This window comes from Ursus arctos, unplaced genomic scaffold, assembly GCF_023065955.2.
Source record: "Ursus arctos isolate Adak ecotype North America unplaced genomic scaffold, UrsArc2.0 scaffold_28, whole genome shotgun sequence".
In the NCBI taxonomy this organism is placed as follows: Eukaryota; Metazoa; Chordata; class Mammalia; order Carnivora; family Ursidae; genus Ursus; species Ursus arctos.
In genome coordinates, this window is record NW_026622963.1 from 14,633,104 (window position 1) to 14,649,072 (window position 15,969).

Sequence of the window (15,969 nt, forward strand, 5' to 3'; positions counted from 1 at the left end):
TTTATTTCTCCATCAATTCTGAATGACAGCCTTGCTGGATAAAGGATTCTTGGCTGCATGTTTTTCTCCTAAAGAGCTTTAAAAATGCCGTCCCCCCCCCCACCAGCCCTTTCTCTCATTCCAGGTCTGTGTAGACAGGTCTGACATAATTCTGATACCTTTGCCTTGGTACATGAGAAATTTCTTTGCCCTGGCCGCTTTCAATACTGTATCCTTGGATCTAATTTTGTGAATTACACTATGACATGACGTGGCGTAGGTTCGTCGTGGTTGAGCTTGGGAGGGGTCCTCTCTGCCTCTTGGACATGAATGCTTGTTTCCTTTGCTAGATTAGGGAAGTTTTCATCTACAATTTGTTCAAATATCTCTTCTAGACCTCTGTTTTTCTCCACCCCCTCGGGGATGCCGATGATTCTGACATTGGAACGTTTCATTGAGTCAGTAATCTCCCGTAACCTACATTCCTGAGTGTGGATTTTTTTGAGTCCAGATTCTATTTTAGCTTTTTCTTCTACTAACCCATCCTCCAATTTGCTGATACGTTCTTCTGCCTCATTCACCCTGGCCGTCAGAGCCTCTCCTTTTGACTGCATTTGGCTCATAGAATTTTTAATTTCTGCCAGATTCGCTCTCATTTCCGCTCTTAGAGATTCTATATTCTCAATATTTTTGTTAATACTTTTTTCAAGTCTACACGTCATCTTTACCGTTGTTACTCTGAATTCCATTTCTGATAATTTGGTTATATACATATCCATTAGTTCTGTGGCAGAGGCAACAGACTCATTGTCTTTTTTTTGTTGGGGGGGTTTCTCTTTCCCATCATTCTGATCAGGAGAGGTTGTGGGGTTGTCCAGAGCCCGAATTATTGACCGGGACCCAGGCCGTGCACCCTTGTTTTATAGGGATCTTAGGGATGTGGGCTACTTTTTTTTTTTTTTAAAGATTTTATTTATTTATGTGACAGAAAGACAGCCAGCGAGAAAGGGAACACAAGCGGGGGAGTGGGAGAGGAAGAACCAGGCTCCCAGTGGAGGAGCCCGATGCGGCACTTGATTCTGGAATGCCGGGATCACGCCCTGAGCCCAAGGCAGATGCTTAAGGACTGCGCCACCCAGGTGCCCCAGGATGTGGGCTGCTTGATTTTTCAGCCTGCCTTCTGGGGGAGGGACCTGCCACGACGATACTCAGGGAACCCTGTTTGGGTAGAGTCTCCATGTCCCCTGCGAGGGGGGATGGGGATAGGCACACTGTGAGCTGGTATTTCCAGGCTTTTGTTCTCTGGTGGCTTTCCCTGGCGGTCTGCTGTGCCTCTTCTGAGAGTCAGAGCAGCAGTGGCCGAATCTCAGCCTCTTTCTCAGAACAGAGGGATTGCGGCCCGTTCTCCACTGATATTCTGGCCACTTTAACTCTGTTACTGTTGGTGCTGCTCAACCCTGCAGCGTCCCGGGATGTGCGCCCCACACCCGGCGTCCCAGCCCTCACTTCCGGGGCCGGCGCGTCTCTGTCCTTTGTGTTTCTAACGCCGCCAGCCGCCAGCCGCCCCCACGCGCTCCCAGAGCTCCCGGTCTCAGTCTGGATCCAGTGAGTGTACGGGAGCTCCGTTTCAGTCTGGTGGTGCGTCTTCCCCAGCTCACGGTCTCAGTCTGTTCACTCGCGGGTGCCGTCCGTGAGTCAGCCCACTCCCCCGTGCAGGTGGCTACCGCTTCCCGGCGCCTGAATGCGGTGGCTCCCTCCCCTTCCGTTTATCTTCCGATATCTGTGCGCGGTTTCATGGCTCCCTGCTTCGTACCTCAATACTCAGCGCTGGAGATGTTCATTTGTAGAGATCCAGATGCATCTTCCTGCGTCTCAGGCTGGTTCCGTGGTTGTTCAGGCTGGTCTGGTACCTATCCAGCTCATCTCGGGGGACCGGCTGAAAAAGGGGTCCCCTACTCCTCCGCCATCTTAACTCCTCCCAAAATAACTTAGTTTTAAAGAAGAAACCTTGGAACACTTAATATAAAAGAACACAGTAGGTAAAAATATAGGTAAATATAGTAGAATATCCTTCTTGAGTTTCTAAAACTAAGTTTGATGGTTCAAATAAAAACTACAACACTTTCTAATATGGTTCTAGGTGTACAAAAAGAACACCTTTAGGCAACGGTATTGTAATTATGGGAAAATAAGCAAATATAAAGGGAGGTAAGGATTTTATTTTTCAGTTGATCTGGTAAAATGAAGACACCAGTAAACTGTGATAAGTTATGTATACAGTTGACCCTTAAACAACATCGGTATGAACATGTAGGTCCACTAATACATGGATTTTTTTAAATAAGTATAGTACAATACTTAAATGTATTTTCTCTTCCTTATGATTTTCTTAATAAAACATTCCCCCCCCCCCCGCTTACTTAATTTTAAGAATACAGTATATAATACCTCTAACATACAAAATATGTGTAAATTGACTGTTTGGGTTATTGGTAAGGCTTCCAGTGAACAGCAGGTTATTAGTAATTAAGTCTTGGGGAGTCAAAAGTTATACATGGATTTTCAACTGTGTGGGAAGTTGGTGCCTCTGTGATACTGTTCAAGGGTCAACTGTATGTAAACAATGGTAGCAACAACCAAAAAAACTATCCACAAATATACACAGTTCCCAACTTAAGATGGTTTGACTTATGACTTTTCATCCTGGTGGTACAAAAACAATATGCACTTTGTAGCAACTGCACTTCAAATTTTGAATTGTGATCTTTTCCCAGCCTAGCAATATGTGGTTCTGGGCTGTGGCACTGAGCCATGACCCCCAATCAACCACATGATCACAAGGATTAACAACTGACACATTTATAACCATTCTGTGCCTATGCGACCATTCTGTTTTTCATTTTTGCATTATATTCAATAAATTACATAAGATATACAACATTTTATAATAAAATAGGCTTTGTGTTAGATGATTTAGTCCAACTGTCAGCTAATATAAGTGTTCTGAGGACATTTAAGGTAAGCTAGATTAAGGTATGGTGTTCTATAGATTAGGTATAATAAATGCATTTTCAAATTACAATATTTTTAACTTACAATGAGTTTATCAAGATGTAATCCCATCATAAGTTGAGAAAAAACTGTATAGAAAAAATACTATAAGTAAATAAAAATTTAATAATAATACAATAATTAATCATAATAATTGTCCAGCTAACAGGGAGGCAGAAAAAAGAGAATAGAGAAATGAGAAAAATAGAGAACAAAACTAAAAATAAATAAACAAAATGGCAGACTTAAGCACTAATGTATCAATAGATACATTGTACGTAAATGATGAAAATATACCAAGTAAAAGACACAGACTGACAAAGTTAATTAAAAAATCTGACCTAGCTATACGCCATCGATAAGAAACTTATTTTCCCATAATGACATGTAAGTGTTCAGAGAAAAATAAGAAAAAAATAAGTAACATTCAAACATTATTCAAAAAAAAAGCAAGAGTGGCTATGTGGATATCAGGCTGACTTCAAAACAAAGAAAATTACCACAGACAGAGAGGGATATTATACAAATACACGAAGAAGACCTAACAATCCCAAATGTGTATTCACCAAATAAAAGCTGAAAAATATGTGAAGCAAAAACTGATTGAACTGAAAGTGGAAATATACAAATGCACAATTATACTTGGAGATTTCAATACCTCTTTCTCAAGAACTGATGTGAAACAACTAGACAGGAAGTGGGAAGTCCTAACTAATGCAATAAGACAAGAAAGGGAAATAAAAGTGTACAGATCAGAAAAAAAAGAAAGTTTTTTTTTTCTTGTTAATCTTTGTATCTTTTATTTCCTTGTCCTGTTTTATTGCACAGGTTAGAATTTCCAGCATTATGTTGAGTAAAAGTGGTGAAAGCAGACATCAATTCCTTATTCTCAGTCTTAGGAAACTATTCAGTCCTTTTTTTACATTAAGTGTAATATTAATATAGTTTTTCATTGTGGTTGTTTGTAGAAGTACTTTCTCAAATTCGGGAATTTCCCATCTATTACTAGTTTTCTGAGAATGCTTTTCCTGCATCAATTGATATTACTACGTTAGTTTTCTTTTTTTCCTTTTTTAAAATATTTTATTTTTTTAGAGAGACAGTGTATGTGAGCACAGTAGGGGCAGAGAGAGAGGAGAGAGAGAGAACCCCAAGCAGGCTCCACACCCAGTCAGAGCCTGACACGAGGCTTAATCTCACAACCCTGAGATCATGACCTGAGCTGAAACAAAAAGTAAGATGCTTAATCGACTGAGCCACCGAGGTGCCCCTATTATGTTAATTTTCTTGTTTAGAATGTTAAAATAGTGGATTATAACTCAGTCTTGCATCTCTGGAATAAACTGCTTGGTCTTGGTCATTGTGTATTATTCATTTTATTGTTGAATCCAATGTACTCATACCTTGTCAAGGATTTTTTTGTCTCTATACATGAGGGATGCTGATCCAAAGTTTTGTCATTTTTGCAATATCTTTAGTTTTGGTGCCAAGGTAATCTGGCTTATATAGAGAAAAGTACAAAATACTAATGAAAGAAATCAAAGAAGATCTAAACAAATGGAGTTATTTCACGTTCATGAACAGGAGGCCTAAATTATGTCAAGATATCAGTTTTTCCCTACTTGATCTATAGATCCAATGCAGTAACAATTAAAATCCCAGCAAGTTATTTTGTGGATATTGACATATTGACTCTAAAGTTTATGTGGATGGGCAAAAGAATAGTCAGCACAATACTGAAGAAGAGCGAAGTCAGAGAACTGACACTACCCAACTTCAAGACTTAGTATAAAGTTATAATACTCAAGACATTGTAGTATTGGAAAAAGAATAGGCAAATAGATCAATGGAACAGATTAGAAAGATCAAAAATAGACCCACACAAACCAAGTCAACTGCTCTTTGACAAAGGCAATACAATGGACTAAAGATAGTCTTTTCAACAAATGGTGCTGAAACAACTAGACATCCACATGCAAATTAAAAAAAAAGAGGATCTAGACATAGACCTTAGATCGTCACAAAAATTAACTCAAAATAGATCACAGACTTATGCATAAAATGCAAAACTATAAAGCTCCTAGGTGATAACACAGAAGGAAATCAAGATAACCTTAGTTTTTAGATACATCAGAGACATGATCCATTAAAGAAAGAATTAATAAGCTAGACTTCATTATAATTATAAATGTCTGCTATTGAATGACACTGTCAAGAAAATGAGATGATAAGCTGGAGACTTGGAGAAAATATTTGCAGAACACATATCTGATAGAGAGCTGATACACAAAATATACCAAGAACTCTTGAAACTAAACAATAAGAAAATGAACAACCAGATTAAAATGGGCAAAAGCCCTGAACAGACACCTCACCAAAACACCATAAACAGATGGCAAATAAACATATGAAAAGCTATTCAGTATCATATGTCATAAGGATATTATAAATTAAAATAAGTTACCATTACACACCTATTGGAATAGATAAAATCCCATATACTGATAACACCAAATGCTGGTGAAGATGTGGAGCAACTCTTATTCTTTGCTAGTGGGAATGACAATTTGTCAACTTCTTACACAGCTAAACATATTCACACTATATGATCCAGCATTGGTGCTTCCTGATATTTAACCAAAGGAGTTGAAAATGTATGTCCACACAAAAACCTACACACAGATGGTTTTAGCAGCTTTCTTTATAATTGCCCACACTTGGAAGCAACCAAGTTGTCATTCAACAGGTGAATGGATAAATTATGGTACAACCAGACAATGGAATATTACTCAGCACTAAAAGGAAATAAGGCATGGAGAAACCATAAATACATATTACCAAGTAAAAGCAGCAATCTGACAAGGCTGCATACTATATGATTTCAACTGTATGACATTCTGGAAAAGGAACAACTATGGATACAGTCAAAAGATCAGTTTTTAGGGACTGAGGGAAGGGAGGGTGAATCAGTGGAGTAAAAGGATTCTAAGGAAACCGCTTTGTATGATAATATAATGGTGTATGTATGTCATTATACACTTATCAAAACCTACAGAATATACAACACAAGAGTGAACCCTAACATAATGTAACAATATTGGTTCATCAATTATAAAAAATATAGTACCTTAATACAAATCTGATGCTCAATCTCAAAGAGCACATTTTTCTGCTTTTAAAAATGAAAACTTCACATAGCATGAGCACAAATGGATAGCATAAAGAAAGAATGGAATAGTTTGGTTCTAACCCTGCCTTCCAGCATCTCAGAAGTGAGGATGAGGTTGCAGGCATATGTCGGGACCAGTATCATCACTCCACTGTCTGGAATGGCTGGAATTCAAGACTTTCTACTAGATTCAGAGAGATATTCACCTAATGAATAATTATTTGTTCAAGCAACAAGTTTCCCAATATGTGTACAAGGTGAGTAGTAAGGGTGAATACGACAAGGTCATTGCTCTCATGAACACTCTAGAAGTGAGTTAAGAGAGCAACGACTACAATGCAACAGAAAAGATACTAGCTGGGTACTGGAAAGTGGGTCTTGAAGTTTTGTCCCTTGGAGGAGGCAACCTGCAATCTGAGAAGTGAAAATAAGAAAGAACTGCCAGGTGAAGGTCTGGAAACACTTCTCCGGGATCATATTCTAGATGGCTTGTGCCTCCACTCACATTCTCTCATAGATAAGGAAACTAGTCTGTGAGGACAAAGGTATAAGCAATCCACAGCATTCCAGTCTCCACAAGCAGACTGCTATCCATATCATGCTTATTCACATATGGAACCTAAATTCTGAATGAATGTGGAAATAACTCTGAAAGTATATCCATGGTTCTTACTTGTGAAAATAACTTACAGCTGCCAAATTTCAGAGGGCAAGCATGGGCATCCATCGGGAAATCCTCAAGTTGCATTGGGCATTCTGCGGAGATGGTCAAGCTGAAAAGTAAGAGATGAAGACCTTTAAATGACTCTCCAATTCTGGCTATTTACTCAGCAGCCACCATGTTCCATAAAGCCATGTTAAGCACTTCACTCATTATTTTAATTACCATATTTCATGAAATTGTCTAAACTGTTTCACCAAATTATATAGATTTCCACTGATTTGGAAATAAGGCTTAAGTCACATCTACTCAGTTCTGTGGCTTGGTGTGTGTGTCTGTACATACATTACCACTTGTAAAGCAATTTTCAGATGCCTTTAAAAATGATTTATTCTTTGTTTCCCATCCCTTACTCAGAGTAATCTAAAAACTTCCTTTGACAAGGCTGAAAATGTATGTATTTTCTGAAATAGTTTATAAGCTCAAAAAATATAAATGTGTAATAAATGCTCAGTCCAAATTTTGACCGGAAGCTGGCTATAATTATTGTGTACTGGACTGATGACATGACACTGCAGAGTAGGTGAAATTGTGTTATGACTGCAATCTTCTGGTACAACCTAATTGTTTTTAATCCAAGTCTGGTCTTCCAGATAATAACACCACCATCTACTACCACTGTCACCAATGACTCAAACAGTAATGGACATAATATCCACCAGGTCTATGCCAGGCACTATGTCAAATGCTTAGCTGCATTAACACATCTAATCAGAACAGCACGATGAGATTTGCCACTATTAATACCCCAGCCAAGGCAGGAAAGTGATGCACAGATATTAAAGGATCAGGACAAGGATGCAGAGCTAGTAAGTCGTGGAGTCATGATTTGAACCCAGGCCCCTGACTGCTGTGGCTCCCTAATGGCACATCCTCCACATACCAAGTAGTAATGGGTTCTGCACGCCTCCAAAGTTGCCACACTGTCATGCTTTTATTTCTCTACAGCCTTTACTAATTAGGTAGCAAATCTAAATTTCATTAATGAGTTAATCTTCTGTTTCTTAAGTTTCTTATTCTACTATTTAAAATGAAATGAAATTATACAGAATGAAATCATAATATAAAACATTCACCTTTAAACAGATGTTATAATTACATTTTTAGACAAATAATAATTCGACATGATATTAGCACTATTGGTCCTTCCCTCTTATATTGAGTCTGGATCTTGGCTATGTGCCCAGGGTGAGAATAAAAATGTAAAAACATTCATTTTTGCCTTCACTACTTCCTTCTGTTAAAACAGAGTAAACTTTTGCTATTAAATTGGGCGCAGAGTAGTCAATGTATGTATTCTCTGAATGAATGACACAAAAATATGATTCAGTGCAAGAAAGGTCTGTGTCCGTCAAAGAGAAGAAATCCTCTGCTGCCTCTGGTTTGAGGGGCCATTCCCCCAAGGATGGAGTAATGCTTCAAAGGTGTGAGCGCACATAGACTAGAATATAGCACCTAAGTATCATACTCATTTAAAATGATATACTGTATATGTTCATCGAAGGATATGGGAACATACAGGAGACTTGTAAAGGAGAAAACTACAAATAGATATCATTTCACTTATCATTTCACCCGTAAATTTTGTCCAGAGTTTTTTGATATGTACATGTGTTTTCTTTTTGTTCTTGGTATACAAAATTCAGTCTTTCATATACCTGACCTTAAGAACAGGGTACTTTCCATGTGAAAATCTCTACATAATCATGACTTTGAAAGACAAACTATTTAATTCTAGGATACAGATGTGTGGGCTCTATGTATGTGCATATACATATAATATATATATATAATATATACATATGTAATATAATGTGTACAATATTAAATCAATTATGTATAAAGATAAATAATAACGGATATATTATTATAAATATTTATATAAGATTAATTGTTCCATTTTCTATTATTAATAATGGATATATTATTTAAGATATTAAAGCAATTATTGTTAGAATTTTAGATTGTTTTACATGATAAATAATCTGCAGTGGACCTCTTGAAACATAAATTCTGTAAAAGGACTATTATTAGAGATTATGAAGTGGATAAGGTACTTACTTATTAGAATTAAGAAACTTATGACAAAAAATCACAGTCTGTGAAGAGAACATTTAGCCAACACAAAAGAAAATAATGTTAACTTTAGTTGTTTGTTAGCAAATTTAAGAAAATTTTAAAGTAAAGCAAATAGTGGGACAAAAAACTTAAAAGAATAAAAAATGTTTTAGAGAATAAATTCACAATGAGCTCAGAAAACCTGAAATTTTCTTCAGAAGCAAATTTTTAGTAGGAAGATAGGAAGTATATATAAAGCTGCAATGCCAGGTACAAAGCAACAAACGTGAGAATAAGCACACAAAATAACAGTGGTGTAGGAGCTTAAAGGAGAATAGTTTTGATTAGGAGATTCTGTGCTGGTCTACAGCCTCTGTTCAAACAGTTTATGGATGCAGGTGTAAGGAAGACCCTGGGCTCAGTCAGTGGGAGCAGTGTGAGGTAGGGCGTAAGCGGGGATGCTTCAGGTGATCCTGACTGTCTTAGTCCAGCGACAGGTACTACACACTTGAACCAGCAGACCCAGCACTGCAGTTTTCAAGCTGCCCTCCCAAAGTGCTGACAACTTTATGGGCCCCACTCCCATCATGAGGGTGACGTGGAGATGGTCTCTCCATGGAGGAATCTTCTCTCTAGACACAGCCATGTCTGCCAGCTCATATAACTGAGCTTCTGACCCCAGAAAACACTCTACTGCTCACTGGGTCCGGAGGCTGACTTGAAGCCAGATGTGCTGGTTAAGTCCTTGGCAGTGTTGTGAATCATGGTTAATTCCTCTTCTCTCTGTGCTCCATGTGGTACTTTGCTTCCATCTCCGTGGCCACTGGAGGAGGCACCACCACCTGACATTTCTATTGTTTGCCCCTACTTGTCAGAGAACATCCCCTCAAGGAGACTGGACCTCCCATCTTGGGCACACTGCTCACTCCTGGCTTTTCCCCCTTTTTCTCATGCCCTCCTTCTTTCTTGGCCAACACCATGTATTTATAAGAGGGATGAGAAGTCTTCCTTTCTGTCATGGTGGTCTTTCTTACCTGCTCAGTTCATCTCATGTCCTGCTTTATTATGGCTGTTTGGCCCTGAAAACTGGTTACCTTTTGAAAGCTACTGCACTGACATTTAAAGATGGTAAGGATTATACACTAAGGAGTCTGCTTTCAGCATATAGCTGCAGGAACAGAGGGTTTAGTGATGGTGGGAAGAGACTGGTGGACAGAATTTAGCTGGATCTAAAAAGAAGAATATGTTTAAAGAAGAAATAATCCCAGTAAAAACATAAAAAAATAGTAATTCTGCAATTACCATCTCAATAAGTGCTATCATTAAAGCCTCATGGATTGTTCCCCCATTTTAACAGACCTCCTTAGAAGTAGAATTCCAAACCCAAACACTGGAAAAATATACATCTATGATGGCAACTTTCTTCTAAAGGATGGATGTATTATTCAGCTAACTCCCCTAAAAGCAAATGGTTTCAGTCTCAGTAGGGGAACAACATTTAAATTTTTGATCTCTTTGAACATTTCAAAAATGGCAATGCTTTTATAATACTCAAAAAATATCTCTAGATAAGAGGAAACCTTCCACTGATGGGTTCCCTGAAATGTAGAATGCCTTGATATATAACCAACCTCCTTCATACAGAAATGAGATCAAAGCACTCTAAGGAATAATAGATCGTCATAGCTCAAAGGAGCCAGCCAGGCCACCTACTAGAAACTTCCACTTTTCAGATGAAGGAAATGAAATCTAAAAGGTTAAGAAATGTCCCTTATGGAAAAACTTCTCTGAATTACTGGTAGATCCAAGAATCCAGCATTTTCCTCCCCCAGAGGTCAATTTTCTATTTTTCTTCCCATTTCTGTTAAGACATTCAAGCATTACTTACTGAAACACATGTCCCAATTTTCAACAACATTTTATTTTTGGGGTCAGGAAAGGGCATTTTGTGAGATAAACTACTTCCTTCAACTTGGATTTATATCATACTAATCAAGGGTTTAGGGTACTAAACTCATTACAGAGGTCTCCGCTTGACCAGGGGGTAGCTCACAGTGGAGATCACTTTAAGATGGTTAAAACAGCCAAATTCTAGGGTCGCTTTGCTATTAACTAACTATAAACTAACTAACTAACTAACTAACTAACTAACTAACTGTTTGTAAAACTGCCTAACTTCTCTGCTCCAGTTTCCCCTCTGAAGAAGAAAGATAATAACAGTTGCTTTTATTTTCTGGGGGGAAAAAAGTTGATAAGTGTGCAAAGGGGGTTAGTCTCCAGATGTCTACCTAATAATCTCTTCCGATTTGAGCCTTCTTCACTTACATGAAAATACTGCATCGGTGCAGCAGAAGGTATGGTGGTGGCACATAGAAAAATGGTCCTACAGAGATGCCCATGTCCTAACTCCCCACACTCCCAACCTATAGATATGTTACTTTAAGTGGCAAAGGAAGTTTACAGATGTGATTAAATTAGGGCCTTTGGGATAGGGGCGATTATCCTGGTTTATACAGATGGGCCCAGTGTAGTCGTAATCACAAGGGTTCTTATGAGAGAGAGGCAGGAGTATCAGGGTCAGAAAAGGAGATGTGATGACAGAAGCAGAGATCAGGGCAGTGTGGCCATGAACTCAAGAATGTGGGTAGCTTCTAGAAGGTGGAAGAGGCAGGGAACAGATTCTTTCCTAGAGAATCCAGAAAGAATTCTGGGTGTTATATGCAACTAATACGATGATGAAATCGGATACTTAGATGAGGTTTCCAAGCAGAGTGTTGAGGTTGTGGCCTGTTTTCTTCCTACTGCTTATAGTAAAATGTGAGAAGAAAAAGATAGGATGAGGGACCAGGACTTCATCTGGGAAATTCTGTCTTTTCAGGTTGCAGAAGATGCTGTAATTAGGAGATTAACTGTCAGGAAAGAATGCTCTTAAAATAAAGACAAGGGTGTGGTTGGACAAACTTTTGCTAACTCCTCAAAAGTATCAAAGGGTCAAAGTATTCAGTTACACATTAGACTCTCTGAGATTAGGTATGTGACTCATGGCACCCCTCAACCGTGTAAGCAAAAGCCAGGAATAAAGATTAGATTATCCATGAAAGATTTAAGTAGGAGCTTCTTGTCTAGTGGTGTGAATTGTTGAGACACACACAGGAGACCTACAAAATTTTTGAGAATTTTATACCAGCAGAAACAATGCCAATTTGGACTGAAAAGGACAGAGAGAGGGAATAGTGCTTCATTTTCTCCTGAAATTTTCTCACCTTTCAAATGGAAATATCTGTAACTGTTATCATATGCCTGTCCAACCATTTGATTTGGGGAGAAGACACTTGTTTCTTGAGTTCCACAAATTCACAGATGGGAAGGAATTGTGCCTCAGGGTAGATCATACCCCGATCATCTTGCATAGCTGATTTAGATAATGATATTTGGAACTTTTGAGCTGCTGAGATTTAGCTGAGATTATGGACTTTAATTCAATGCTGTAATGAGTTGCGACATTTGGAGATATTGGGATGGGGTTAATACATTTTGCATGTGGGAAAGACATGAGTTTTGGGGAGGACCAGAAGACAGATTGTGGTAGGCAAAATAATAACTTCCAAAGATGGTCATGTCCTAATCCTTTCTACCTACCACAGTAAAAGGAACTTTTCAGATTAGGACAGGATTAAGGCTCTTGAGATGGGAAGATTATTCCAGGTTATCTGGCTGAGCCCAATGTAATCATAAGGCTACTTAAAAGAAGAAAAACAGAAGTGTCAGAGTCAGAGAAAAAGAGATGTGATGATGGAAGGAGTGATGGCAGGGCCATGAGCCAAGGAATGCACGCATCCTCCAGAAGCTGGAAAAGGCAAGAAAATATTCTTCCCTAGAGAATCTGAAAGAGACACAATCTTGCCAAAAGCTTCACACTCCTAGTCTCCAGAGCAGTGAATAATAAATGTATGTTGTCTGAAGTCACTAAATTCGTGGTAAGTTGTTACAGCAGCAATAGAAAAGTAATACAGTAGTTTCCCTTAAAAAAATAGTATTAGAAGTCAAATGGTCAGTTGTTAGTGTGCTGAATAGCAGCCCCATGTATATGTTGAAATCATTTCCCAAAGTTAAGAAAGAAATTTGGTAATATTAGCCAATTTATAAACAGCTCACACAGTGTTAGCCACAATGAAAATTCAGACCTTGCTAATGAAATAGCATCTCGAGCCAAGTGTCCTGCCTTGGTCAGTTTGTGAGCCATACACCATGCCTCAGCTAGATTCACTTGTGGAAACAATCTCTCTGTAAAGATGCTACAGTGGCTCTCAGGCAATATATGAAATTTGTTTGGGAACTCTAAGAATTAAACATTAACATAGCATCTAATGATTGGTGTTATGGGAAAGAAAGGCGGCTTAATTTGGTCATGATAGGCTTCTAACCCTATGAGTCCTTGTACGGAACAGATGAATGCTTAATGCAGACAACTTTCTACTTACCACACCTGCTCCCATCTGAAAGGCTGCAGGGTTTCGAGACAGAGCAAAGCTGGCGCGGCTGACCTGCCATTCCCATAGGCAGCATCGTTATTGTACTGTAGCCTCCCTGGGCTGCCTCTGGCTTATTCCCACCTGCATGGGCTCGTGAAGGGCTCCTCCAACCCTTCAGTAGGGATGCTGCTGGAGAGTTCTCCTTTCTCTGTAGCTAAATCGCATCCTCTTTGTTGATGGAACTGTAGATTCACACTGCATGTGAGGAGTAGCTTTTCTACTGTGAGGGGGTGTCTGGAAGCCCAGCTCTGAGGAGTATATGCCTCCTCTTCCTATATTTGACTCACCTCTAGATCGGCAAATGAAGAGAAGTTTATTCATGTATTCAATTACAGAGAACTGGCATTATTATTAATACAAATATGTAAATATATTATTATAAGTATAAATTATATACATTTAATAATTTACTAGTGCTAGGAATACGCTTAGCCATGCTTCTCCTTCAGAACTTTCCTTTTGATACCTTCCTGATGCTAAAACCCTGCCCCACTGGAGCTTTCTCCCTTGTATGCCTGCATTCAGGAAAAAAACTGCAAACTTTTTCATTAAATAAAAGAATGCAACAAAGCATTTGTCTTGTTATGAACAATCACTAACATGATACCATGCATACTACTGGTTAGTTAGGAATTACCAGTTCTTGGGAACCTGACTATAATTTATAACAATGTTTTGAGAAAAAATGTATTCTAAAACTCAGTCAACTATATAAAAACTGAACTTTTTGAATCTAAACATTGTCAAGTTGGGAACAGTGTATGTTGGAACCCAAAGGTTCCTGATGCCAGGCTCATCCATTCCCCTGCCTTTTTATTAGCTGTAATGTGTGTACTGGTCCCTGCAATTGTGTGTGGTCCAGACCAGAACTGCAAGCCTTGCTACTTTCAGCACCTGGCCATTGTGCTTGTTCTGGTTAGCCAACCTCCTAAGGGATCTTCCCCATAGCACTAACCCTGGCCCTACCCAAATCACAGGCATGGGTTTTGCCTGTGATCATGAAGAGATGAGATACCAAGTTCATCAGGAGTTAGTGAGGTATGGGAATGGGGAGTAGTCAACGGAGATCTAAAAGAATAAAGTGTGCAGTGACTTGCTTAAAATGTAATTGAATTTAAATTCAGTGAAGGGCAACCTTGTAAAAAGCAGAAATTAGGAAACTATCTGAAAGTTCAAATAAGAGTATACTAAAATGATGAATGTTCTGATTTATACAATTCTAGAGTTCCACGCTTTAAAAAAAAATGTGTTTTAACATAATGAATGTCTTCTTTTTAGCAATGGAGCCAAATTCTACAACTTACTTCAAGCTTGAATTACAGATTTCAACAGTTAGTTGAAAGCTAATTAATTCATTTTGTACTCTTATTGTAATAAGAATGTACATGAGATCAACCACTGGAATTATGCCAGGCTAAAAATTCTCTCTGAACTTTGCATTCCTCTCAGCTATTGGAAAGATGTCAGCAATTCTCATTTATTTTGAGAAAATTAGCGTATGTGTGATAATTCTTCCCAAAGTTAGCATACTTCTTATCAAAAGGGAACATAAACTTTATTGATCTATTGTGATTAACATGGCTGTATCTATTCTTCCTGTTTCTCAGGAAGGTATTATAATGATTTACCTGAAAGTGGAAATATTTTGTTTAAATTTTTATATGTATTCACATGCCCAGCAATAATTCTTATTAGATCAAATGTACGAAAATAAAGACACGCCTGAACAATTAAAAAAAATGCTGCAAAAAAAGGAACAGCACAAATATGCGAAGATGTTCCTTTCTCAAAATGAAATTCAAGTATGTCTTGGGGCGCCTGGGTGGCATAGTGGTTAAGCGTCTGCCTTCAGCTCAGGGTGTGATCCTGGTGTTATGGGATCGAGCCCCACATCAGGCTCCTCCGCTATGAGTCTGCTTCTTCCTCTCCCACTCCCCCTGCTTGTGTTCCCTCTCTCGCTGGCTGTCTCTATCTCTGTCAAATAAATAAATAAAGTCTTAAAAAAAAATGAAATTCAAGTATGTCTTCAATCATGAAACATAAGGCAATCAAAACTGTAATGCAGGAGAAAGCAGAGAGAAGAGGTAGTAGAATCAAATAGACCCTGCTTCAACTCTCATCTCAGGCTCTGTGTACTTGCTGTGTTACTCAGCATTCCTGGGCCCAAACTATCCTCTAACGGGGATTCTAAAGCTTATTTTACAGTGCTGTTTTAAGTCCTGAATATAAATATGTAATGCAATGCCTGAAACATAATAAATGCTTTAAAAATGCTAGGGAAGAAATAAAGGTGACATCAGTGAAAGTGGCGAATTAAGAAACATCCACAAAAGCAATGAATAAGCTGACAAAAACTGTCAGCATCATTTTTTTTTTTTTTTTAGAACTGGAATCTAATAAAGAAGTTACAACAGCCAGGAGAACGCTTAGTGAAGAAAAAGAATATGTGAATTTCAGTG

General features: G+C 38.4%; 1 protein-coding gene across 1 annotated transcript in view; it reads right to left on the reverse strand.

Moving 5' to 3' along the window:
* The window catches only part of GABRA5 (gamma-aminobutyric acid type A receptor subunit alpha5), an 85,187-nt gene that overhangs the window by 31,109 nt on the left and 38,109 nt on the right, over window positions 1-15,969 (reverse strand). The window contains exon 5 of the mRNA XM_026510295.3: window positions 6,890-6,972. Within this exon, the coding sequence (XP_026366080.1) occupies window positions 6,890-6,972 (83 nt within the window). The remainder of the gene's footprint in view (window positions 1-6,889; window positions 6,973-15,969) is intronic.